The sequence below is a fragment of the Misgurnus anguillicaudatus genome, chromosome 5, assembly GCF_027580225.2.
Source record: "Misgurnus anguillicaudatus chromosome 5, ASM2758022v2, whole genome shotgun sequence".
Lineage (NCBI taxonomy): Eukaryota > Metazoa > Chordata > Actinopteri > Cypriniformes > Cobitidae > Misgurnus > Misgurnus anguillicaudatus.
The window spans coordinates 30339552-30367454 of record NC_073341.2 but is presented as its reverse complement, the minus strand read 5'-3'; the positions used below and the strand labels follow the sequence as shown (position 1 = coordinate 30367454).

At 37.2% G+C, this 27903-nt stretch overlaps 1 protein-coding gene across 10 annotated transcripts in view; it reads right to left on the bottom strand.

Moving 5' to 3' along the window:
* Positions 1-285: 285 nt before the first annotated feature.
* The window catches only part of rnf220b (ring finger protein 220b), a 75162-nt gene continuing 47544 nt past the window's right edge, over positions 286-27903 (bottom strand). For all 10 annotated transcript variants that reach the window (XM_073867975.1, XM_073867980.1, XM_073867981.1 and 7 more), the window contains 13 exons: positions 12921-13047; positions 11584-11629; positions 11400-11492; positions 10956-10998; positions 7856-7899; positions 7416-7527; positions 7249-7339; positions 7068-7154; positions 6924-6976; positions 5418-5502; positions 2879-2987; positions 1717-1791; positions 286-1600 (listed from right to left, as the gene is read on the bottom strand). In XM_073867975.1, the coding sequence (XP_073724076.1) occupies positions 1529-1600; positions 1717-1791; positions 2879-2987; positions 5418-5502; positions 6924-6976; positions 7068-7154; positions 7249-7339; positions 7416-7527; positions 7856-7899; positions 10956-10998; positions 11400-11492; positions 11584-11629; positions 12921-13047 (1037 nt within the window). In that variant the 3' untranslated portion in view covers positions 286-1528. The remainder of the gene's footprint in view (positions 1601-1716; positions 1792-2878; positions 2988-5417; positions 5503-6923; positions 6977-7067; positions 7155-7248; positions 7340-7415; positions 7528-7855; positions 7900-10955; positions 10999-11399; positions 11493-11583; positions 11630-12920; positions 13048-27903) is intronic.

Sequence of the window (27903 nt, the reverse complement as noted above, 5' to 3'; positions counted from 1 at the left end):
ACATTTATGTTATTTATGGTAGGGAATTCACAAAATATCTTCATGGAACATAATCTTTACTTAATATCCTAATGTTATTGGCATATATATAAAATATATAATTTATCTATAATTTTAACCCATTCAATGCATTGTTGGCTTTTGCTCTGAATATACACGTGCTACTTATGACAGGTTTTGTGATTTAGGGTCACATTTTGAACTTACCTTGTTGGTCTAGACTCATATAAAAGACGAATCCTATAAGTCAGTTGACCTTTTAAGGGCAACAACAACAATTCTTTGTTAGACAACAAAATTAGTTTATTTTTGTCAAAGAAAAACAGACAAATCTGTACAAAATACATCATCATAAAACAAGGCTATTTATTTCAGATAACTATCAAAAGTGCTTCACGATATTTCAGTTACGTGTCGTAACTGGACTAGAGCGTCTAGACAGTAACAAAACTATTGCTAAAATACCACAAAAGGAAACTGAACTACTCTTCTGTTAGATTCCTAAATTCAGGAGGTTTTTGCTCTGCTCAGAAGTAGAGAAAACTGAACACGATGTCCAAGTGCTGCAACCCAACCTAAAAGCCAGAGGGCAGCATATGCTACTAAATGTAGCTCTGTTATATATATAAGACAAGTATTAATACAACAGCGACCTGCCAATCAACTGTCATGGTTAAATATCAACGTAATTCATTACAGAAATAAAGACAATTCGATCTACAAAATCACCTTTCTTTAAAGAAGAAAAGGTAGAAAATATACAGAGAACTACTTTAATTCAGAGTATATTGTATACTGTATGAATATGAAGTGTCCATAATTTTGGCATTAAGTTTAATCTAAAAATGTAGGGGTGGGGGTAATTTTGTGCCATAAGCAATCTCGTCTCTTTAATTTTAAGCATGCTTAGCATAAAGGAACGATTAAACAAACAAAAATTCAATGTATGAGATAAACAAATACACTATATAAACAGTACATTACCTCAAAGGCAACATAAGGTATCATAAATCATATTTAAAAGATCCTAATTCTTTACTCAAAACATTACTGTATAGTCACAGAAGAATGGAAAAATACGGAAAAGTAAAATATTTGTTGATTTTCTGCACATTCTTCACAAAACACAGTTTACACATGATTTAAAAGCTTAACTCTCTCTTCACCGTTTCAGAGATGAACACCGCTACTGTAGGTTCACTTCAGTGTTTCAGTCTGAAAACATTCACAAATTTATTGGACAGATTGCTTTATATCTTTCTCTATTAGAATAACTTAAAAAATTATAATTAAACATCAAAACAAGGTTTTATACGTACATACAATTCTGTTTTATCATCCTTACAATATTGTTACAGAACAATATTTCTGAAGATTTATACCATATACAATTTCTTCAAGAAATGAAAACCGGTCACAGTGGTCTTCATATAAATGCTTTTCAACATGAACAGAGTCTCTTCAGTAAAAGTTTATGTAGAGTGCAAACAGGCAGATGAAAAGACACCAAAGAAACGAGTGTATTTCATCACAAATACACTCGTCTCAGGTCCCCAGGTGAAGTGATAGTATTACACTGCGGGCAAAGCTTTTTTGCTCCCTGTGAGAAAATGAAAAATGAAAGTTAAACACTGAAAACTTTTTTACTATTTATACAAGATATTAGTGTAGTTATTCTAATAAATGTATAATACAGATTCACTATCTGTATCTCACCAGAGTGCGAAGCCAGCATTCCTCACAGTGAACATGCCAGCACTGGATAGACGTCAGGGGTACGGTGTAAGAATCCTAAAGAAAAACAACGATGACTGCATATGAAGAGTTTCGTTGCAAAACGAGATTTTTTTTAATTGTTCAGAAATCTCGTTTTTTGGTTGTGCATTCCAATTAATTTCAATTCAACTGCAGTTGGTTTGTTTTGATTTAAACCTTCATAACTTAAAAAATACAGCTAAGTAGCACCATAAAACAAAATAATAACATGATAACATAATAATAAACATGTTTTGACAAAAATGTTAAAAAATGGATTTATCTCGTTTTGCAACGAAACTCTTCATATTTTTACTCGGTTCAATTAGAAACACACTATCTATTGTGGATGTTTTGACAAACCATTTAAATTGCAAAATCTGTACACCACATTATCACATGCGTATACATTACAGTGCATTCAAGGTATACATTTTTGCAATGCTAATGTTATGCTGTATCAATTGAGCTACAGGAAAAATATTTTTACACGTCTAACATATAAAACATTTAACATGTGTTACATATTGGCCCCTAGATCAATGCATTAGGTTAAAACGTTTCAAAGTGTAGGTTTGAAACCAGTGGTGGCTGGTGACTTCTTTTTTCGAGGGCGCTCGATGCGAAGTTCATCACAACAAGTATGTAGCCCATCATGTGTGTGGTTCGTAATTTCAAAATCTGTTCTGCGCGTCGAGTGATCTATGTGCATCACGTGTCTTGTTAAAATAAGTGCCTGCTGCAGACGTGTCTAAAGGGTTTATGATAAAAGAGACGCTCGCGTTTGCCAGATACTCGCATAATCTTATGCGTAATCAGAGTTTACTGTTAAGGGAGTGTCTTGCGTGTATTTTGTGAATGTGAGCATCTCTTTTATCATAAATGGTTATGACAAAACACGTGATGCACGTGATGCACATGGTTCACATGACGCAACAAACACATATTTTGAAAACACAAGCAACACACATTACTCTCCGAACACTTATTTGGATTTGCGCCCCTCGAATGAGCAGTCACGAGCGCCACTGTTTGAAACCTTTCACGGTAAATTTACTGTATGCAAGCATGCTCTTTAACTCTTAGATTAGATCAGATGTGTAAATAGTCAGGCCAAACTTACCATACAGATGAGACACTTGAATCTGTCACCTCGCGTGAGCTGCTTCTCCAGATCTCTGATTCGTGTTTTTAGGGCCTCTAATGTACCGAGGGAGGGGTCGTCCGATACACTAAACCACACAAAGGAAAAATCCATCAGAGATTGATGAGACAGCACGCTCACGGCTCTGTTGCTGAAGGCCACATGTTATGAATTCAAAATTACACATGAACAGTAATCACAAGACAGATTGCATCATTAAATGAGACGCATTCACATTGTCTCATCTTTAAATTCTATTGTTGTAGTCTTTACGGCATGTGCACTTTAAAGAAGAAATAACCAAAGACAAAAACAACAGCAGTAAGGTACCTTTTGAACCCCAAAATTTGCATTTAAAGTTGATGCAATTTACCTTTTGTGTCAGAAAAAAGTACAGTGTTACAGTGTAATAATGCATTTGAATACAAAGTACTTGCAGTATAATTACCAACATGTACTTACTATGGGGTTAGGGTTTGGTTTAGAGTTAACTGGGTACAGTGCCCTTTAAAAAGGTCAATATATGTACAAATTAGGTACAGCTATATTGGTACCAATATGTATCCTCTAAGGCAGTGTTTCCCGGCCCTGGTCCTCGGGCGCCCCCTCACAGAAGGTTTTGGATGTCTCCTTATTGAGCAAACCTGATTTAACTCATCAGCTTGTTAGGGACACGTCTTTACCATTTTGGAGGGAGGTTGATGAGTCGAATCAGGTGTTTTGAGTGGGGAGACGTCTGGGACTTTCTGGGAGGGGGTGCCGGAGGACCAGGGTTGGGAAACACTGCTCTAAGGTACTAGTATGAACTCTTTAGGTGCAAAGGTTTACTTTTTGAAAGGGTACCGCTCTAGTGACAGCTAGGCACTTTCTATTCTGAGGCCCTGTCCCAAATGGCGCACTTCACGTGGACCTTCGTCTCGTGGCCTTAAATTGCGTGTGCTCACTGAGTCTAACCCTGAAGTCCTTGCGAAAGAGCAATCAGACGACTGACGAGAGGAGTTCACACTGATCAGCAACTTTTCTTCCTATTTCCGACGTGACACTCGAGTCTGTCCCAAAATACGACCCCGGTGCACCCTCGTGGACTCACGTCAAGGGAAGTCTGCACTACATGATGTCATCAAAGTGTGGACTCTGGGGAAGTCCACAAGTCCGAAGTGCGCCATTTGGGATAGGGCCTGACAGTGTGTAATTAATAATTTTTCTATTACGTGTAACATTTGTAACAAAGTTTTACCTTACAAAATAAAGCATTACCATATAACATCATTTAGTTATTTTGTTATTATTAACATTAAAATCTTTTTAGGCCGAGAACAGCATATAATAAAATAAATGGTCCGGCGTGTGACAGAGGAGCCACTAAAGTGTGCAAACATTGTCCCGGTGTAATTGCTTTATTAGCGTCATGTCCGCACAGGGCCGGGTGCGGACGCCCCGCGGCAGACTGTCATTTGTCAGAGACGCTCTTTCTTCCTGCCTCACTAACTCATCTTCACTCGAGTGTTTCCACTTCACCACAATTAAATAACACTCGCTCAGAGCCCCCTAATACCCAGCAGAAACATCCTGGCCAACACATCCCCATTTAATCAGCTCTCAGGAATTGAACTATGACAGCAGGAGGTTTAAGTGATCCATCAAAAATGCCTCGTGTAATAGTTGCCAAATATAAGCATAATGAATGCTGCTTTTTCACCGGATGTCTGGTGGAAATGTAAAATTACTGGCCTCGTCCTCAGGCTAAATACCCATTGGAGAGCGGTGACAGATTATGTCACGCAAGTGTACACCTAGTATTTACATAAAATATTAAGGATGATGCCCAAGCAGAATTTTAGCTTATTACAGAACTGGTAGGTCACGGAAATACTTTTCAGATGTACGCTAATGCTTGCTAGCCATATTTATTTATTTATTAGACATATAATATATACTTATTATTATTGGTAATGTATGGTAAAAATATATATTTAATGTACAAATGACAATAATTCATTTAAAGATATTTCATAGTTTCCCTGAAATCTGATCCTCCACGACTGATAAATGGATCCATCAAGCTGATAAATGATTCACTCCAAAACATATGTCACACACGCTTCAGCAGAGCTGCCAAAATGCCGTCCCACCAAGAAAGCATTGATTTGTGACATTGTTATTGAATGAGTCAGCCATGTATAATTCCTCATGTGTCCTTCCATGAGTACACTTGACCCCAGATATAACGAAATGTATAAAAACTGTCCCGGTGAACATGGAAAGAAGTTCAAATCCCGGGTTTTCAAAGCAAGGAATCACTATCTTATACAAATCTCTGCTGAGAGATTCAAACCTTCATCTTTCAAATGTACAGTATCTGGAGCACAAGAGTACACCACTATACATCAGCATTACCAGTGTTTGCATGTTTTGGTTGTGTGAGGTGGTATTTAGGTCTGATTTAAACATTATTATTATGATGTAAACTTAAATAACAAAGGAAACCTTATAAAACTGTGTGTATGGATATACTTACTTCTCTAACTCGCTGTTCTTACAGGTTCTTGGAGACGTTGTGCTTGTATTGCTGTCGAACTCTACATTACTGGTAGTTGGAGTTTCTATAGACAGGGAGGGGTATTATTATTATTGTTGCATGAACACACTGCAAAAAAATGGTTTTCAAGAAAAAATGTCTTCGTATTTTTGTCTTGTATTCAGTAAAAATTTCTAAAAATTCTTAAACTAAGATGCTTTTTCTTGACAAGCAAAATGACCCAAGAAAATAAGTCTAGTTTTTAGACCAAAAATATCAAATTTAAGTGATTTTGTGCATAAAACATGCAAATAAATCTGCCAATGGGGTAAGCAAATTTTTCTTTAATTTAGTGTTTAAGAAAAATGTTCAAGATTTTTTGCTTACCCCATTGGCAGATTTTTTTTGCTTGTTTTATGCAAAAAATCAAGAAAAAGCATCTTAATTTAAGAATTTTTAGATATTTTTACTGAAAACAAGACAAAAATACAAAGATTTTTTTTCTTGAAAATCATTTTTTGCAGTGCATACAAGCAAAAAAATATAGTTACTTTCCAAATTGCTCATAAAAAATTATAAACATAAAAGTATACAAAATATTAGTATTGGTAAAGCTGTTTTGTCAAATTATAAGCTATTTACACCAGGTATAAAAAATTAACTATCATCACCTTAAAGGGACACTCCACTTTTTTTGAAAATATGCTAATTTTCCAGCTCCCCTAGAGTTAAACATTTGATTTTTACCGTTTTGGAATCCATTCAGCTGATCTCGGTCTGGCGGTCCCACTTTTAGCATAGCTTAGCATAATCCATTGAATCTGATTAGACCATTAGCATTGCGCTAAAAAATAACCAGAGAGTTTCGATATTTATCCTATTTAAAATTTGACTCTTTTGTAGTTACATCGTGTACTAAGATTGACGGGAAATTAAAAGTTGGGATTTTCTAGGCGATCTGGCTAGGAACTATACTCTCAAACTGGCGTAATAATCAAGGACTTTGCTGCTGTAACATGGCTGCAGGAGGCGTAGTGATATTACGCACTGCCCGAAAGTAGTCCCCTTGGTAACCTTCAATAGCAGGGGACCATTTTAATAATATCACTACGCCTGCTGCAGCCATGTTACATCAGCAAAGTCCTTGATTATTACGCCAGAATGAGAGTATAGTTCCTAACCATATCGGCCTAGAAAATCGCAACTTTTAATTTTCCGTCGGCCTTTTAAGTTTTAAATAGGAAAAATATCGAAATATTTATTTTTGCGCGATGCTAAGGGTCTAATCAGATTCAATAGATTATGCTAAATTATGCTAAAAAGGGGTACCGCCAGACCCGAAGATCAGCTGAACGGATTCCAAAACGGTAAAAATCAAAAGTTAAGCTCTAGGGGAGCTGGAAAATTTGTGTATTTTCAAAAAAAGTGGAGTGTCTCTTTAACAAACACAGTGATGAGTACCAGCATTTAAAAACAAAACAAAAAATACTTGCAAACTTCGCTCACCTGAATTTGCCAACTTGGTTTGCTCCGGTGATAACCGGCTGAATGTGTCCCCACTTTAAAAGAAAAGGTTTTGTGTAAAGCTAGGATGATGTATATACCTAAAACATATATCCTATTTGTGTGTATGTGTGTGTGTGTGCTTACTTTAATATAACTCCTCTCAGCGCCCGCCGTTCCTCTGCATCTTTTGCTTGTTTTCCTGAACAGGGAATCACATCTGCCTCTGTGTATCTGACAACGTTTGTTGAGGAAACACTGTTTATTATCTCTAATGCTTTTAAATGCACACAAAGCTAAATGCACTGCCAAACTAAAACAAGGATACTGGGCTTTTCCATACTCCAGAGTATCATCTCCATCCACGTCCAGATCTGCATCGCTGTCCTGGTGCTCCTTTAATGTGCTGCTTACCAAACCTTTAGCAATCAGATACTCCTTATATAAGTACAGATTGATTTTTTATGAATATACGTGACTGTGTGTGTCCTGTACCTCTGAATCCTCTGAGAACAGAAACCATCTGTATTCGTCTCGGTTCTCCCCATTCAAACTCACTCCCGGCTGACAGCACAGAGGCATCTTCAATAACACCCAGACCATCTCTCTGTACAACACACATACACACCAGTCCTGTTTACATGAGGTCACAACAGAGAGAAATGAAAAATGACAATAAACTGCAGGTTTATAGTTTGTCTTGTGGCTTCCGGCCCCTGTATCACATCTACTGTCTTACACATCATATAACTGTCTAAGCTGAACAGGACAGCAGCCTGAACAAATGTCATGTCGCATAACACCTGCCAATCAAATCACAGACATCACAAATGGTCTGTGATCCGTCAGAAAAACAGATCTAGTGGAGCTACAGACCTTATGGGAATGTAGCTGACAAACACGATCACAATGATTGAATTGAATTCCCATCATACCTGATCTTCCTCCGCTTTCCGTCTTTTCAGTTTACCAATGCGTGCTGTTACAAAAAAAAGAGAAAACATATATAAACATAAAGCAAAAACTGATGATTTTTGCCAGATATTGTTCTCTTATATAAGGCATGAATTGATTTTTCTGTACTGGCAATTTTATAAGAAAAATCATGGAAAATAATTTGAAACGCCAGAGTAAAACAAAAACAAGTCTCAAACTGATAAGACCTTAATCTCCAAAAACCCACAATAGATAAGTAAATCAGTTCAGGGACGGGAATTGGATTGATCTATTTATCAGATTGCAAAATAAAGACAAATAAAATCCTGTTTCTCTCTCACACTTACACATTAGAAGTAAAATCCAGAACGGTGGAACGCTCTCCACCACTTCATTAAAATCTCTGTGTTTTGCTGAGCTACTAATGATGTCATGGGATATTAATCTTTAGGAGTCTTAGCTCATAATAGAGTCAAAGAGGACAGTGGAAGCCCTTTACAATCGCAGCGAAGTTGACCATAACACAGAGAGAGATCTGATCAATTAGCTGTGACCAAACCTTCGGCACCCTTTCTTCATGTTAATGAAACAACATAAAAATTAAGAGTCCTGATAAATGATCAAAGATTCAACATGATAGAGTACTAATCTTTCACAGTACAGAGGTTATATACTCTCTATTATTTTGCTAATCTTACGTTTAAAAAAGTAAGACAGTAATATCTGGCCATTAACCAACTACGTGGGACTTTCAACTAATTTTTAGTTTTAAATCAGTGCTCATTTGTGTTATAAAATACAAGACATGCTTGAAATACCACCTTGTCTTTAATACATGCACAAACTGAACTGAAACTGCAGTTGTGTGATATCCAGTGCCGGCTCGTGACTGCTCATCCGAGGGGCGCAAATTCAAAATATGTGTTCGGAGTCTTTGTGTTGCTCGCGTTTTCAAAATATGTGTTTGTTGCGTCCTTGTGAACCATGTGCATTACGTGTTTTGTCAAAATGGATGCCTGCTGCATATGCATCAAAACTATTTATGATAAAAGAGACGCTCACGTTCACAAAATACACCCAAGACACTCCCTTAACATTAAACTCTGATTACGCATGAGATTATGTGAGTATCTGGAAAACGCAAGCGTCTCTTTTATCATAAACCCTTTAGACGCGTCTGCAGAAGGCACTTATTTTGACAAGACACGTGATGCACACAGGATCGCTAGACGCGCAGAAATATTTTGAAATTACGAACCACACATGACGGCCTATATACATGTTGTGATCAACTTCACATCGAGCACCCTCGGAAAAAGAAGTCACCGGATATCTCACAAGAACATGTGAGATTATAGAGTCAGCAACTACACTCTCAGAAAATGGTACAAGACGGTCACTGGGGCGGTACCTTTTCAAAAACTACACTTTTGTACCTAAAAGGTGCATAATGGTACCTCAAAGGTACATATCTGTAACAAAATGGTACATATTACCTTTATAAAAGGTTCCATCCCAGTGACAACTTTTGTACCTTTTTCCAGACTGATCTCACGGATCAAGTTGTGTTATAGTCACAAAAAAATGTGGTAATTTATTTGTGACCATGGCACGAAATTCAGCTTTTTTGTTGCCTTGAGCACGAATGTCTTTTTCGTGTCACTCGCACAAATTTCTAGAAGTAGTTTTTCATGTCCGTGGAACGCCTTTTTTGTGGCATTTTATGTATTGTTTTTTCATTGTTTTTTCCTATTTTCTTATTATTGTCACTTGGGGTTGGGGTGAGAATCACTTCGTTTATATTTTTAGACCTCAAGGGTATCCTAACCTAAACCACAAATCGAACCCCAACCCCAAGCGACAATGATTTAAAAATAGGGAAAAAAATCGAAAACATTACATAAAATGACATGAAAAAGAAAGTCGTGCCACGGAAACAAAAAACTATTTATAGAAATTTGTGCGAGTGACACACAAAAAAACATTTGTGCTCAAAGCACTAAAAAAGCAGAATTTAGTGCCATGAAGATGAATAAATTAATCAAAATTTTCGTGACTATAACACGACTTTCCTTGAGATTGTGTTGCTTTTTTCTGTGAGTGTATGTAGAGATTTATTTTTTGGCAAAGCACCTGCACCAGCATAGCTCCTTAACTTTTAACATATAACCACCATCAGTAATCTAATAGTGGCCAATAATAATAACCAATGTGAGGTTAAAGGTCACAGATGGTACATTGTTCTTAAATACTCAATTCAATTGTGTAAAAAACAGTTGTAAAACAGCTTTACAGAAAACACAATGTTAAATATTTATAAAAACACAATTCAAAATAAATACAAAGTTCAATGCTGGCATCATCTGAAGTCCTCGCATGCATTTTTTTTTTATTGCAAAATACTTAATTGTTTTGCAGTGGTGCCCAGTGACTACTTTTTCGAGGGCGCTCGATGCGAAGTTTGTCACAACATATATTTAGCCCATCATGTGTGTGGTTCGTAATTTCAAAATATGTGTTCTGCGCATGAGTGATCCTATGTGCATAACGTGTCTTGTCAAAATAAGTGCCTGTTGAAGACGCACCTAAAGAGTTTATGATAAAAAAGACGCTTGCGTTTGCCAGATACTCGCATAATCCCATGCGTAATCAGAGTTTAGTGTTAAAGGAGTGTTTTGCTGTATTTTGTGAACGTGAGCGTCTCATTAATCATAAACAGTTTTGACGTGTGTGCAGCAGGCACTTATTTTGACAAAACACGTGATGCACATGGTTCACATGATACAACAAACACATATTTTAAAAACACAAGCAACACACACGATACTCAAACACATATTTCGAATTTGCGCCCCTCAGATGATCAGTCACGAGCCGCCACTGTTGTTTTGTGAGGATAATTTATGATACTTGTTGAATATCGGACAAAATAGAATTCAAAAACAAAAATGATTTAGAAAAATATGATGTAATTCAGATTCAATCCCCTAAAATGACTGAAATACCAGATGAAGAAATATTTTATAATCCATCAAAAAAACATAAAAGAAAGCAAAAAACACAGGAAATTGTTCATGTAGCTGACATGTAGTTACATACCATTTAGTCTTGTTTGCCTGTTTGCTCGGACTCGCAAAAATGTCTGAAATGAACAAAGGAGAGAAAATAAACAAAAGGAAAACTCATTATTTATCATATATGTGTTCCTAAAGCAGAACTGTACAGCATTAGCATAGAGCAAAGGCAGTGGGTTCGATTCCCAAGTAACTTGTAAAATAGTATAACTTGAATGCCCTGTAAGTCACTAAAATATCTCTGTCAAATGGCAATTTTGCTAATTCATTTCAAGTCCACTAGATGACAGTACTGCGCTAAAGGCTCTCACAAACGTGATTGACAGGATAAATCTCACATTGAGAAGTTTGATCTAAATAACTACATGTTTTGATTTCTTTTTGATCTAATTACTATGCTTCATAACAAAAGGGCATTGTCATGTATGGTACAGTGTTGTATTAAATGTATGCATTACTTTGTTCTCACCTGGTACCTGTCAGAGTTCACAGCCTCATCAGCAGGACGCGGAGAGGACACAGACAAGGGACCTTCTCTCTTTATGTGCATAGAGAAAAGAGACTGAAAGAAAGCGAGAGATTATTATCCCCTGTAGAGAAAAATAAATAGTATATAACAAGTGTTGTGAAGTACACTAGAGAGTGTACAGTACCTTAGGCTGGCCAGCAGAGAGAAACTCCTTTTGAGCGGGACCTTGACTGTAAACAAGAGAGTACATTTATTAACACATATTTCATCATTACCGTGTCCCGTTACAAACAAAACCTCCAACCGTTGACCCTGATATAAAAAAATCAGAAATGTTTTCAGCAAATGTGCAATCACAATTCGCGCACATGCTTTAAAACAAGGGATCATGAGATATACTGAACCTCAACATTTTCATGACAGTCAGGCAAAATAAAATAAATAAAAAGCTGTCTCCACTCGGGTCCCGTACAGCGGGAAGGCTCTAACACACCCTGGGGCCGAGTTCAATTTGACACAATTACTGTCCGCAGCTCTGTCACTAAACAGATTATGGCTGTAATTTCTTTATTGGAGAAATCTTTCATGTGTTCAGAGTGGCTAATGTGCCTCCACCTGCCTTGTCTGAAGCTGACAGCAAGCGCGTTATTAGCTCGCTATGATTTTCGCAAGGAGCGCCTTGAGCTTCGCTGGCTGTGAAATGTCAGGAACAATGCAACATCTTGTAATTTGTGATGTTGCAATGATGAAAGAGACAGAAAAAGAGGTGGAGACACGTTGTAGATGCCCAGGGGCTGTAGATAAATATGCCATCAAGACCTGGAAGCATTTAATGTGCCTTAGGAAAGGACAGCCTGCAAGAAGGGGGGTGTCAAGGAGTTTATATATGCGTACATGATGTGAGCGCTCATTGTCTCAATCTGCTTTAATTCTGCCCATCCTCCATCTTTGCATCTCTTCCTCGTTTCAGCTTTTGATCTCTATGGTACTATGGGCGGCGATGCATTTTCATGAGTCTGGATGAGATTTGAGTTAGAGTGACATAAGAGCATGCTGACTGTCAACTTCACTTTACTGTCTGCGTGCTCGGGCTGACACATAAAGGCTGAGGCAGTTTAAATCTACCCTCGAATGATCGGCTGATGATCTCAGATTGAACTGGAGGGAGAGGAAGATGAGAGGAGGCAGGAGGGATGAAGAAGAAAGATAGATTATTGATCGACTCATTGTCATTGTATCGATTGGATGATGGTCATTACAGAAAAACATGATAGGTTCATTTTTCTCCACTTTTTGGGCATCTAAAGCTGCTGATGGACATTGAGATTAAAGAGTTTGAGAGGAAATTCATAATCCAATTCAATAAAATTGAGGATATGTATATGACACTGATGTACTAAAAAGTTGTAAAGGAAGATACAAAAGATTGCAACCAAAGGTCAATAAGAATTCAGATATTGGGCTCTTTTGTTTTAGCACTTTTCAGGTGATTGTAAGGGTATGAATTTTTGAAAGATGTACCCCTTTTGCAGCTGCATCAGACGCTCCATTTCCTCCTCCATGTGTTCCTGTAGCTCTCCAGGCCGCAGCACAGACTGACAAATCGGACACATGGGCGTCTGAGTGTCATACAGGCTCTTTATTTTATCTGGACAGACAGGTAAGGGAGGGGCATGGGAAAAGACACGTAAAAGAGATGTCATTTATTGTCTTATTTTAAAGATTTAAAGGGTTTCAGGCACTTTTCAGCTGGTCAGACTGAGAGTCAAGATTTAACAAGTTACAGTCAGTGTAAAGTCCGATATTAGCTCATTGCCGCAAGCTTTTTTTTTAAAGGTGCCCCATGCCTTTCAGGAAAATTTTCTTTAAAAAAAATATATAAACATAAAAATATATCAAATGAAAGAACAGACCATCTGCTTTCAAACAAACAAACAAACAAACAAAATGGGAAAAAACTTTCATCCTATCTATATTTTTTCTCTGCTTATAAACTCTTAAATGTTTTTTTTTTCTTTTTAAAAATTTTTTAGCAAAAAGCTTAAATAATTGCAAATGGAATTTTGTAAGATATCAAATTCAGAACGATTATCAAAACATACACAGAGTTAAAATTAGTAAATAACTTTTTTGCTTAAATTTTTTTATAAATTTGGTAAGTCATCTAGTGGATAATCACGATATTACATATTAACATTAAAATTCATAAGGAAAATTTTTTTATGCTAATGTTTTCTCTTAATTGATGAGATAACTCGTCAATGGTGGGGAAAGAGTTAAATGTGTTCTCAGTTTGTGAAATATGATATTAAACAACCAGCCAAATTTAAATGATTAAAAAACACTAAATAAAAGATAAGGTAACGCTTTAGATTACAGCCCGGAAAGTACTGGGTAAGTACAGCGAATTTACAGCGTATGTTTCTGTAATTATAGTTTACTTATGAAGTACGTATGTGTAAGTATAAGGGAACAATTTATAATATTTGGGGAATAAAGGGGGAACGACCAGGAAAAATACAAATAATATATGCAGTAAAGTACTGCGTAAGTACAGCGAATTTACAGCATACATTTCTGTAATTATAGTGTACTTCTAAAGTACATACATGTAATTTTAAGGGAACAATTTATAATATTTTGGAAACAAAGGGGTAACAAGTGCCACTTTAATTTACAGCCCGCAGATGGTGTAGTTACTCTGTAGCTACGTGAAACAAAGGGGTAACAAGTGCCACTTTAATTTGCAGCCCGCAGATGCTGTACTTACTCTGTAACTACATGAAACAAAGGGGTAACAAGTGCCACTTTAATTTACAGCTCGCAGATGCTGTACTTACTCTGTAACTACTTGAAACAAGGGGGTAACAAGTGCCACTTTAATATACAGCCCGCAGATGTTGTAAAAAAAACTTTGCTGCCTCAAATTTCCTTGTTGAATCAACTCAGATTTACAAGTCATGTCAACAGAAATTAGTTGTCACAACTTATAAAAAATAGTTGAGAAAAGTCAACTTAAATTTATAAGTTATAACAACTCAAATGTAGTTATAACAACTCGTATTTAGTCAAGATAAATAATAGTAAGTTGATATGACTTGTAAATCCGAGCTGATTCAACAAAAAATTTCAAGGCAGCAAAGTTTTTTTTACAGTGTACTCTATAACTACGTGAAACAAGGGGGTAAAAATTTTTTACTTAGACTGTAACAACACAAAACAATGGTATATTTACACAGTAACTACAGAAAATACACTCTTAGAAAGGATGTGTTAATTTTTTACAGATCTTTGTGTGTTAAGTTTTTAACACATTATGTGTCATTTTGTGTTGATTTTGTGTTGAAATATGACACAGGTTGTGTTAAAAGTAAAACAGGGTGTGTTGTTTCCATGATAACACAGAGATGGGTGGATTCTGGGACAACGCATTTAGTGTGTCGTCCCAGAATCAACACTAATGTGTTGTTTTTAACACATTCGTTCGAGTGTAGTTCTAGTTTTGCTTGCTTTGTTTTCACCATAGTTGCCTTGCCTATTTTTAATTTTGCTTGATGACCCAACAAATTCCTGTACTCTTTTTCTTTCTTAAGGTAAGTAACCTTTATTGAAAATTCTAAATAAATTGTATTGTACTAATAATAGCATAAACACATTAACTGAATTTCAGGTTTTGTTGTTTAGTAATCTAAAATACTTACTGCATATATTATTTGTATTTTTCCTGGTTGTTACCCCTTTGTTCCCCAAATATTATAAATTGTTCCCTTATAATTACACGTACATACTTCATAAGTATACTATAATTACAGAACATACGCTGTTAATGCGCTGTACTTATGCAGTATACTTTACTGCATATATTATTTGTATTTTTCCTGGTTGTTACCCCTTTGTTCCCCAAATATTATAAATTGTTCCCTTATAATTACACTTACGTACTTCATAAGTAAACTATAATTACAAAAACATACGCTGTAAATTCACTGTACTTACACAGTACTTTCCGGGCTGTAATCTAAAGCATTACCAAAATAAGTTATCAAAATCTTGGATAACGCTGGGGGCGCGTCCGTTTTCAGCGCTGAAACTACCCCCACTCTAATATTTTTGTGTTTAGACCGAGGGGCAACCTTCCGATCTTTCTCATGAAGCCAAAACAGAAGTGACTTAAACTGCAATTCATCAACTCGCCACTAGAGGCTGGCTCCAAAAGGGAGTCAATTTCCATAGACCCCCATGTTAAAATGCCCAACTTTAGAGCAGAAAAAAATATGTTTACAGCCTGGAACAAAAATTGTTTTTGCTCTGTATAGCAAATTTTGCCCTTCATGACAACTGTGAGAGGGGTGATTTTTTTGTAACTCATCAGTTTAAATGATATTAAGCCTTAAATTCTGCATAAATAAGGGAGTGGCCACTTGATTGACAGACAGCCACCGCTGTCAATAGAGTCGAGCAAGGCGGGAGTGGTTTCAGCAACCAGCCACCTCAGCTTCACCCACGGCCTGCCTCTTTACCCATTTTCAGATATCCGCGAGTGATGCGCGATGACGCGCAGCTAAGATGGCAACAGCAGGCACCGCCTACTATTGGCTTAAAAAACAATCTTCACAAACCTATGGGTGACGTCACGGACACTTCGTCCATCTTTTTTACAGTCCATGGTTTAGACACAATTATCTGAAATGACTTTACAAAAACAGCTAGTTCTTGTCACTGAATTAAATTTTATGTCTAATGTTTAGCGAATTACAGTATACTGATTTTCTATTATTGTTGATTTGCAGGCAAATCTATTACCCAAATAAAGCAAACCAATAGAGTTAGAGAAAGTGACAGATGACATCATACACAAATGACAGCAGTCACCATCTCATTCCCCCTCAGCAAACCCATCACAGACTAACAAGTGGCCAAATGAAAGCAAATAAACCTGAATAAAACATGGATCAGCATGTAAGGCAGCTCAGAGCCATGCCCTTGAGAACGTGACAGTCCGTCCCCCGCGAGTCCCCTCTCTTTTAAAATTTCGCCTGCAACGCAGCTTAAATAGATTCAGTGACATGCATTAACTGCTTGCTTCTCTGCCTAAAGCCAACCGGCATCAGTAAACAATGAAATCCCATGGCCAAAATTCAATTTATAACCACATTACCTGCGCAGATAACGTCGGCAAATAACAAGATGATAAGAGAAATTTGATTTGATTCTGGGATTAGCATGTTTTTCGTCCTCCTTGAGGGAGACTCACCAGAGGCTTTCATAAGAAACACAAATGACAATGTTACATCTTAACATGAAAACATTGCCTTTAAAGACTGTTTTATTCATTACCACTAAAAGATGAATGGGTACAAAGCATCACCCTGTCTGTCACAGAAGAACGTAACAAAAGGAACAGTGTACATAAAAATAAAAACGATGTCAATAATGACTCTCTGTAGATTTTTTCTGCGATGTTAGACAGAAGTTTAATGACTGACACCCTGTATCCTTACATTTCATGAAAAATATAGCAGTGTTATCATTCTTCAAAGTCAAAAATCTTGTTATCCACAAACATCATGTAGGCCTGGAACAATATAGGAATGAGTAAATACTGAGCATTTTCGTTTTTGGATAAATAAACCTTTTAGGTAAAATGATATACTAAATGGTTCTTAGATAATGCAGTTTTAAATGTTATATTGTAATATGCTTCATATCCTGTGTAATTTTTGTTTACCAAAATCTCAGAAAAAAACACACAAAAGCTGTCACTGGGACATGCTTTTTCAAAGTAAACTTTTTGTACACTTTTGCATATTAGTACAGCACCTCAAAAGTAGCCTAAATAATAAATAAAATGATACATATTAGGACCTTTCAGAAGGTATTGTCCTAGTTACAGCATTTGCATCTTTTTTCTAAAACTAAGATGCTCGTCATAAAAACAAACAAAAAAACATAAATTTTTCTCCAGAATGTCACAAGAGAATCAGTCATCCTCTTTAGAAGGCCCTGTTCCTTTTTGGAAGTTATAGGATGACTGCACATGCCAACATCCATATGACAACTGCCATCGTCATGATGGGAGATGAATTTTGAGACGGCCATGAACTGACCTTTCCAAAATGCCACATTTCATTCTGGATCTTTGTCACGTTATGACAATATGTCAGGGGCTCGAAAAAGACAAAACTACAGGCATGTGTTTCACTTAATTTATGTAAAGGGATATCCAGTCACTTGAAGGTCCCATAGCATAAAAATCTGACTTTTTCCATGTTTAATTGCTATAATTCGGTCCCCAGTGCTTTTATTAACCTAGAAAACATGAAAAAGTTCAACCCAGTAACTACATTTTGGTGAATCATTCTCTGCAAGCGCATGAAAAATATTCAGTTATATACTGAAATTGGGCTCCCCTTATGATTTCACAAGGGGATCTTCTTATAAGAATACCACCACGGCACTGCCATTTAGTGTAGAGAGAAAGAGATAGAGTATCTCTAATTGACAACACAATTGAGTTTCAATTTCACAAACCACCATCATTGTGATCAGTGTTTGCATTTTATCAGCTCATTTGCATTTTAAATGACACACCCAAAACGGCACATTTTTGCTCGCACATACAAAGTGGCAATTTTAACTTGCTATAATAAATTATTTGTGGGGTATTTTGAGCTTAAACTTCACATATGTACTCTAGGGACATTAAAGATTTATTTCACATCTTAAAAAAATCTTGTGACATGGGACCTTTAAAGCCAAAAGAATGGGGTTTGCTCTGTTATTCACCGACATAAACTGTACTGGTTGCTAGTTCATCAAAATGTCACTGTGATTTGAGCGATTTAGACAGCCAACATTTTTTCAGGCGATATATAATTTTTATTAGTAACTAGTTGTTCAAGTAACATAAATTGACTTTTTACAAATATACTATACTAACTGCCAACAAAAACTGCAAAATGTTGCCCTTCTGCATTGGAATCATCGAAATAAAGGTGGATCAAACCCATGACCTCTATAGAATAGAATAGAATAGAATAGAATAGAATAGGTCACATTTGTAGTCAAATAAGGTAGCCCCTTAATGGTTCCTGCCATGATTTTGCCTTGCAATAACGTCATAACAGGCAAATATTTTAGTAATCGAAGGGCATGCGAGAGGCAGGCGTCCTGTTTTCTGGCAGACTTTCTGAAGAGAGTGGCAGTTATAAAACAGAATTGGCTCACTCCACACCTGCCGTCAAGTAGCCTGAACCCGTCTGGTTCATATTTAAGACATCAAATGTTTCATTTTACACAGGGGATTTCATCGTTTCTTCAATATGCTTTCTGAAGTGCAGGGGAGTATGCAAGCTTCAGCTAGTGTTTTTATTGAGGAAAATAATGGGCCATTGAAAAAGGCTATTTAATAGGCAACATAATAGGCAATGTAGCAACACATCTGCTGTGGAAAGTCATTTCCTTTATTTTCAAAGCTATTCTCTTGATTCAGACTTTCCTTCGTTAATTATTAGTTTTAGAGGCAGCTTAATCATTCTGGCACTGAACCAGGTACATGAGAAAAGTCCAGGTTCACTGAAAGTAAACGTCTGCAAATTGCGGGCTGAGTAAAAATATTACCACGATAAATCCTACTGTGGTTGGCCACGAAAGCAAGAGAGACGTAACACACTTGCATGTTCGATATTATAAACCGACCTATTCGATTAAAGCGAAAATGGATTCCATTAAGTTCCTTACTGTCAAGTCGATGAGCTCATTCTGTTCTCCCCCCACCTACCCGCATCTTTAACTGCCCCATTGATGTCTCATTAACGAAAATTTACAGTAAATCAAAACATTCCGAAATGTTGGCCGATATATAAACAGCCATAGGTCCAAAGAGTAATAGAGAAATAATAAACAACACATGACATGTGAATACAAAACATCTCATCCCAGAAAACACGTTGGACTCTTTGCTTTACAATGTTTCTTGATAATTTCATTTTTACCCAGTTCATCCATGAAGTAAAAAAAATCATTGTTTGCAAACCCTCAAGTAATTTCAAACCTGTATGACTTTCTTCATTTTCTTTTGGCTTATCTCACACACAATTAAAGTGAATGGGGACAGAGGTTGTCAGTCATTAAACTCTGTCTAACATCTCCTAAAGTTATGTGCATTTGGAACGACATCAAAATAAATGATTTTGTATTTTTGGTAAAATATGTTTTAGAATAGTTTTTTCTCTTGATCATTCTTACAGCAAAAAAAAATCCCAAAACAAAACAAGAGAACACCTAAACGAATTCAAAAAGCATGTCAGGTGTTTAACTCTACAGTAGGTTTAGTGCACATGTGGTCTCGGACTCGGATGGAGAGACAGTGATCAGTGTCTCTGAAATCCCTCCATCATAAATGTCCTCATAAAGATGAGGGATAGACGTCTATACAGCTGCCTGATAAAGTTGTAAGACTCATCACTCCAGAGAGCTGATTGCTGCCTTTAACTATGCGCTGTATCAACCCAGGACAAACATTTAAGAGCGGCCAGGGCTCTGAAGGAAGATGGGTGATAACAACACTGCTCAGACTCAAGTGAATTTCTTTTAAAGTTTTACATTTAAATGATGAAATAAAAAGATATTTAAATCAGGGCTGTCAAAAGATTAATCGCAATTAATCGCAAAAAAAGTTTGCGTTTGCATAATTTCAACCCATTCTCACCCCCAAGGCGTCAAAATCTGAAGCATGTTCAAACGCCTTCAGCGTCAGTATGAAGACGCGAAGGGTGCCCCTACGTGTCACTATATCGACGAAATGGGAACTCTGTTGCTTTCATATTAATCCCTCAGCGTCGGATATAGACAAAAGGGAATCCCGGAAGGTGATGGCGTCACGTTATGCGACGATCGGCAGGATCATGCCGCTTCTGGACTGTAACTATTCAATTTTTGTTCCATTTTTTTACCATTGTCGCTTGGAGTTGGGGTTAGAACGACTTTCTGTTACATAAAATTACATCCTAACCCAAACCCAACTCTAACCCTAACCCCAAGCGACAATGGTTTAAAAATCAGAAGACAAAAAGTATAAACCAATACAGACATCCTAACCCAAACCCGAACTCTAACCCTAACCCCAAGCAACAATGGCTTAAAATTCAGAAGACAAAAAGTATAAACCAATACTTAAACTGACATCCAATCACCTTCCGGGATTCCCTTTCTGCTATATCCGACGCTGAGGGATTAGCATGAAAGCAACAGAGTACCGATTTCGTCAATATAGTGACGCATAGGGGCACCCTTCGCGTCTTCATACTGACGCCGAAGGCGTTCGCGGCGCGTTAAATACACACGGATTCCTAGTTTTCCTCATATACTTTGTACTTGTTTTTGTAAAATAGTCATTTTGATGGCATTGATAAACCTGTGGTGGTTTTCTGTGGCGGGAAAGAAACGTAAGCCATCAAAATCTAACAATTTACGCGAGAGGCACTCGGGCGAAGGAACAATGTCGGCTGTTGCTTGTTCTCACACAACAGCATCAAGTTTCTGTCATGCTAACACATTGACCCCAGGGCATCTTAATCGTCAACGAAAATCGAGCAGGACCAAACATTTAACAGCTGATCGCTGTCAAAAAAGTTCAGTGACAACGTCCCAAGGATGACAGCAGCAATGACAATGTTCTTAATATGGCAAAGTTATTTGGTTATTTTTTTAATCAGTGTATACCACTAGTCAACTAAATGAATATAAGATGGCAAAGATGAATGCACATTTATATATTGATTCAATAGATTTATAGCATTTTGGAAAAAAACTTGGATTTATTGCATTTTGCAGAAAAAAATATGTTTTTATAATAAATCTTTGAAAATGTTATTATAACCTAAAGATGCTATGTGAAAGTTTGTAACAGAAGATAGTGGTTTTCATCTTGTCACTTTCATGGTATAGAAAACACATTTTTACCGAAATTAGTCAAAATGGATTTATTGCGTTTTCGAACTCTCCATATAATACTCCAGTCCAATGTTATAAATTACTATTAGTGGTTATATTCCTGTTACATGAGCTAAAACAATAACAGAATTACTCACTCTTATATTGTATACAATTGAGTACATGATTAAATATGACCTAAACTTTTTAAGATATTTTATTTTAATCTGTAACTAACACTCTCTGGCATAAAAACCAACACAGTAAGCCTGGATCTTCAAGAAAAGCATGTGCTCATTTAGGTGCTTAGAAGAGGTGACTGTTTGTTGATGGTTAACCAGGATACAGTTTCCTTAATAAAGCCTTTAAAGTGTTTAGGTTATTTTGATGCTAAAGGCAGTTAAGGGTGGGAATTGTCTGGATCTCCTCAACAGGCTTAATTAATGAGCATTTAGGGACTCTTAAATAGCAGACAGGTTGATCAATAGCAGTGATGAGACAGCGACAGTGTGTGTGTGTTTGTGTGTGTGTGTGTGTGTGTGTGTGTGTGTGCCCGCGTGTGCGCATGCGTGCGTGTGTGTGCGTCTGTGAATGAGAGAGAAAAAGGACAATGAGAGAATAGCACTGGAGTACAAAAGGAACAAGAAAAGAGAGGACACAAGACATCGTATATGGTTCTCATAAGTTTGCAGTTTGTTTCAAGGGTTTGGGGGTCAGTTATGGTTAGGGTGGGTTTACGTGTTATTTACAAAATGTTGTGCAAAGTTGAGCCAGGCAAAAGTCTTTGTTTCAAGTAAAGAACTTTGGAAGACAATTGAACAATAGTATATAATCAGCATGATGTTGTAATGACATGCATTAGAGGAATAGTTCACCCAAGAATAAAAAATCTGTCATTAATTACAATATATACAGTATGACTTCATGAAATGACATATTCTTCGAAAAACTTGGTCAACGTTTTTCATTTAAGAGTGTGGGTCTGTCAAGCTCAAAGAAATAACTATTATATATTATAATAGAGATGTTTTTATTGTTCACAAACTTTGTAGTCAATATTAGAACTTCGATGGAAAAGAAGATTAGCAAAACTACAATACAATACTACTCAAGGTGTTTCATTTGTAAGTGAGGAGCTTGGCAAACTCCCCCTTTATGTCGCTTTTCCATTGAATAGTACCCCACGGTTTGGTTTGATTCAGGTCGGGTCAGCTCACCTCACTTTGGCTTGGTTAGCTTTTCTATCGAGTTTAGTAACACTTTGGAATGGGAGGGATTATAGGCGTGTCGTTATTTTTGCCCTGCCTACTACTGTGACATCATACAAGTGAGAGCGTTGTTGTACATTCCCATACATTCATTTATTTCTCAGTCCGCCACAAATGTAAAATTGACCACCACAAATAGAAGTTTGCACATTGTGTTTATCACTACCTCTGTCTTACAAAGAATTTCTGTACAAACACCTGTGATGTCAGTCGAGGCGCTCCGCTGAGCCTCATTTAAGTTGCATTTAAGCATATATGCAGACGTACGCTTCACGATTGTGCCGCCACAAACTGCAAGTCTGGAAAAAAATTTATGGTGTTCCTGATTCTGGATGTTTCTCATCGCTAAAAAGGAGTTTGGGATCTTATAGCAGAGCACAGATGACAACATGTTTGCTCGAAGCAGCGCAAGCTATTGCACTAAGGTAAAGCTAATCTTTTACATTATAGCGAAGACGCTGGTGATGATGATTCTCTCAGACCAATCAGTGATCTGCTCTTTTCGCGTCACGTTTTAGTATCAGCTCGAGTTGCTTGGAACCCCGACTGAGGTGGTACTAAAAAAAGTATCGGGTACTACGTACTGCACCCAGTGGAAAAGCTCACAAAAGTAAGCTGACCCAAGCTAAACCATGGGGTACTATGCAATGGAAAAGCGCCATTACTTTCATATATGGAAAAGAGAGCTCTGCAGAAATTATAAACAAAAAAAAACAGTTTAGGGGGGTCTTCCATTTTTGGGTTTACTGTTCCCTCTTCTGTCAAAGCCCATCTTTTCCTTCTGATATAAACTCAATTATTTGATGGCTGATTGCCGGGTTTTTTCATGGTCTCCCAAGAACTCATCAGCTGAAGTTACAAGTCTGTGACGGCAGACCCTTCAAATAAACCAATTCTAAGAAACAGAGAATCTGGCCAGGATGAAGACACACCTGCAAACCCGAGGACAGGGAAAGACAGAACCGTCTTACAACCAACCAACATTAGTTACAACCAACACATGGGTATGAATGCTAAAAGGTGCATAAGTGTGAGAATACTTATGCATGCACATACCATCAGTGTGTGCCACCATGAATCGGTTTAAGTGTGTGGGGGGAGGACAAACCTCAACACCCCACCTGAGACAGCTCTGTCTGTGCTGAATGTAATGGGCCAGTCGGGAGTCGATGAAGTGTCAGCTAACACCTAATAAAAACTGAGGGGATGAGCTAGGCTAAACCTTACTGTAAAACACACACACGCATGCACATTCACGCATACTAGGGGTGGGCGATATGACCAAAATCTTATCACGATAGAATTAATTTTATATCATGATAACGATATGTATCACGGTAGAGTTTTTTTTATGTTTTAATAAGGTTTAAATCTTTAATACCATAGAAATTTTCATAATTCTCACAAAAAACATATACAAGCATAGAAAAAAGATAAAAAACAAACAAAACTCAAGCTCTCTGAAGATAAACAGTCAATGATATAAGAATGATAATAAATAATTATGCATGTATGTATAAGCCTATATATATTTTTATTTAAGGTAGAAAAGTGATTTAATCAGCAGCAGTGAGAGATTTTCTCTCAATGCTGTTTGATTAACACGAGTGACAGACAGGAGCAAAATTAGGTAACTTCCCCTTTAAGACCAAAGTCCAGATCCAATACTGTACACTGTCAAACATGCGCTTTCTCTTTTAGCTGTTTACTTTCTCTTAAGACCTAACTGGTCGTGTTTATGAGGATGCTTGCAAAGATGGGAATTTTGACGCATATATGTATTTAAGGCCAATAAAGCGGGAAAAATGCTCACAAGCTTAATGAACAGCGGTCGTGCGACTTACGCGCTACTCACAGACAGAAAAAGCAGCGGCTGCGCGACTTGTCCGCTCCTGACACACAGAAAGAACGCACACATACAGATCTGTTGTCTGTGTTTTAATGGCTTAAAATAACTTGTTTAAAACTGCAGTGCTTAAATACGTGTACAAACGTTACGTTTTCGCGACCACGCGCACAGGAGCGTGACGTGGGCACGTAACCTCGATAGAAACGATAGTCCAAAATCTCTACCGGTTGACAAATTTCTACAGGTTAATTATGTCTACCGGTTTATCGCCCACCCCTAATGCATAAACACACATGGTTGGGTAAAACATGGACAAACCCAGGCACTGGGTTAAATTAACATATGCTGGGTTGCTTCAATCCATGATTGGGTCAAAAATGGACACTTTTTAGGGTAATTTAACCGAAAGGTTGGGATTGTCCATATTTTACCAAACCATATATTTTTGCAGAGTAGAAATATCCCATCCAAGAAAAAAGCTTTTTTCAAAATTTCAAACAATTATTTACACAAATGAAGACACCCAAATGTCCCCAATGTAAAACATTCTCAGATTTAGCTCACTTTCGAGGACAAATATAAAAAAATACAACCACATCGCTAATATAATTTTGTCTCAATTCAATGCATCCCTATGGAGCAGGTGTGAGCAGCTCAAATTAATGAGCCCAACAGACGTAACACGACATACTCCCACAGTCACGCTGATAAGATCAGATAGTCTTGCACTCGCTGTGTCAAATACAGCTACCCCGATAGGGAATAAAGATCCTTTGAAGTTCATCTTGTTTTGGAATAGTACAAATTTCATGACAGCTTTAGAAGATGTGATCCTTAAAGAAAGCAACTGGGCTTACACAAAAACAGGTAATACTTCCCTAAGAACTTTTAAAGAAAATTAATAATAACCCAATGATGAAAGAGCGACACTGATTACCTGCACAATGGCACCTAAAAATACCAGTAGAGGATTTATAAATGAAGTTTTCCTGTGTCTTTGAACAGAATCTACACAGTCGTGCTGACAGACACACATCCACACGGAGACGAGTGTATTTATCTGGCTGGCCTATGGATGGTGGCACAGTGGCTGATTTTCTCATTTTATTGGCCACCGGGGTAGAACAGGCCTGTGCTTGTTTAGAGCCAGCCAGCAAGACAGACTCAGCCTAAGCATACAACTCTCTCTACCGGTGCCAAACACACAGAGAATAAGAGGGCATGTCTAACATTAGACAAGATGGTTGTGTGGTTGCCCTCCACAGAACAAATGCTGTAGCTGACACCAGATAATGAAGCTTGAAAAATCTATTTATTAATCCCCTGTATAGCGCAGTGGTAGAACATTGCATTAGCAGGGCAAAAGGTCATGGGTTCGAACCCAGGGAGCACATATGCTGATAAAAAATGTACTTTATAAAGGCATGGTCACACTAGACTTTGAGCATGAGAATATTTGTCAGATGTTGCTGCGGAAAGTGGCTGGAGAGCGTTTCGTCAATATGATCTTTGGCTTGGTCCATTGTGCTTTTCAGTAGAGATAAATGTCACAACGCTTCACGTGATACAAATTCGCACCGAATATCGTCGCAAGAGCTTCCGTTTTCGGTCTGATGCATTTGCATGCGTATGAGTGGAAGTCAATGGAACGTAAAGTCCCGGCTTAAATACACTGTAAGTCACTTTGGATAAAAGCATCTGCTAAATTTATAAATGTAATGTGTAAATGTGTTATCTCTTTCACTGTTTAAATGATAAAAAACTGTGTTAAATATTTGATCTAAATGTTCAAATTCAAAATTATTTAGTATTAATTTTGATACTAAAAAGACACTAATAAGCAGTGGCGGCTCATGACTGTTCATCCGAGGGCCGCAAATTTAAAATAAGTGTTCGGAGTGTCGTGTGTTGTTTGCGTTTTCAAAATATGTGTTTGTTGCGTCATGTGAACCATGTGCATCACATGTTTTGTTAAAATAAGTGCCTGCTGCAAATGCTTCAAAACCATTTATGATAAAAGAAACGCTCACATTCACAAAATACACGCAAGACACTCCCTTAACAGTAAACTCTGATTACGCATGAGATTATGCGAGTATCTGGCAAACACGAGTGTCTCTTTTATCATAAACCCTTTAGATGCGTCTGCAGCAGGCACTTATTTTGCCAAGACAGGTGATGCACATAGGATCACTCGACGCGCAGAACACATTTTGAAATAAGGAACCACACACATGTTGCTACATACATGTTGTGACGAACTTCGCATCGAGCGCCCTCGAAAATGCTAATAAGTGGTAAAATATTAGCACTTTTACAAAGCCCAGTCACACTCTTAGAAAAAAAGGTTAAAAAGTCATTGGGGTGGTAACTTTTAAGAAGGTCCTAATATGTACCATGTTGGCACAGATATGTACCTTTAAGCAACCGGTATGTACCTGTAAGGTACCAATGTTTACCTTTGAAGTACCAATATACAATGTGTGCTTCTTGAAAAGGTACAAATTTTGTATTTTCTGAGAGTGCAGGTACCTTTTATGGTATAAAAGGTTTTCACAGCAGTGTCAAAAACATTTTTAGGAGGCATAGGCAGCCTCCAAACCTGTTACAGAAACTACAGTATCAGTAACTGATGTGTAAAGTGCTACATTAGCAGCAAGGTTCTGGAACAGAACAGTACTGCAGACTGCACAAGAAAGCGCAAATATGCAAAAGTTTTGGTCTTTAACTAACCACTATGTGTGTTTTTCATGACGGAGAATAAACATAAACACTTTGTTATTAATGACAATCCTCTGACCTGCGTTTAATAGCGATCTTGGGTTCCACCTGCTGTGGGAACTGTGGGAGAACTGGGCCACCCAGTCTGAAGAGAGTTTAACACAGACAAGCTCCTGCGGCACAGAAAAACATGACTTCATCGTGAACGTCTAGCAGCCCATTACGGGCTGAAATAGCATCTGTGTTTTGAACAGAATTCATCTGTGTATGCTTGGGAATTCGGTTTTTAACTCAAATAGACAGTTTATGTAAAACATTATTCCACAATGTTGCTTTGCAGATTTTCATTTTGGAGCGACAAATAAAGCTTTAGGCTAAACTGACTTGGAATAGGGATGTATTTTGATTTACATTTGTGCATTTGGCAGACGATGTGTCCAATGTATGCATTTTACCAGTATATGCGTTCCCTGGAAATCGGCATTACATTACATTATACTGTACATTAATTTGCATTACATCTATTCCTTTTCCAAACATCTATTTTTCTGGTCCTTTGCATAATGTTACATCAAAAGCCGAAACTGACTCAAGGCATTACACTAATACACAAAAAACAATTTTTATACATTTTGCTTCTTTGAAATAATCATTGGATTTGAATGCCCATGCTTCAAGAAATATTTTTAAAAGCTGAACTTTTTTTGGCATGAAATGCTTTGTGGTGCTTATG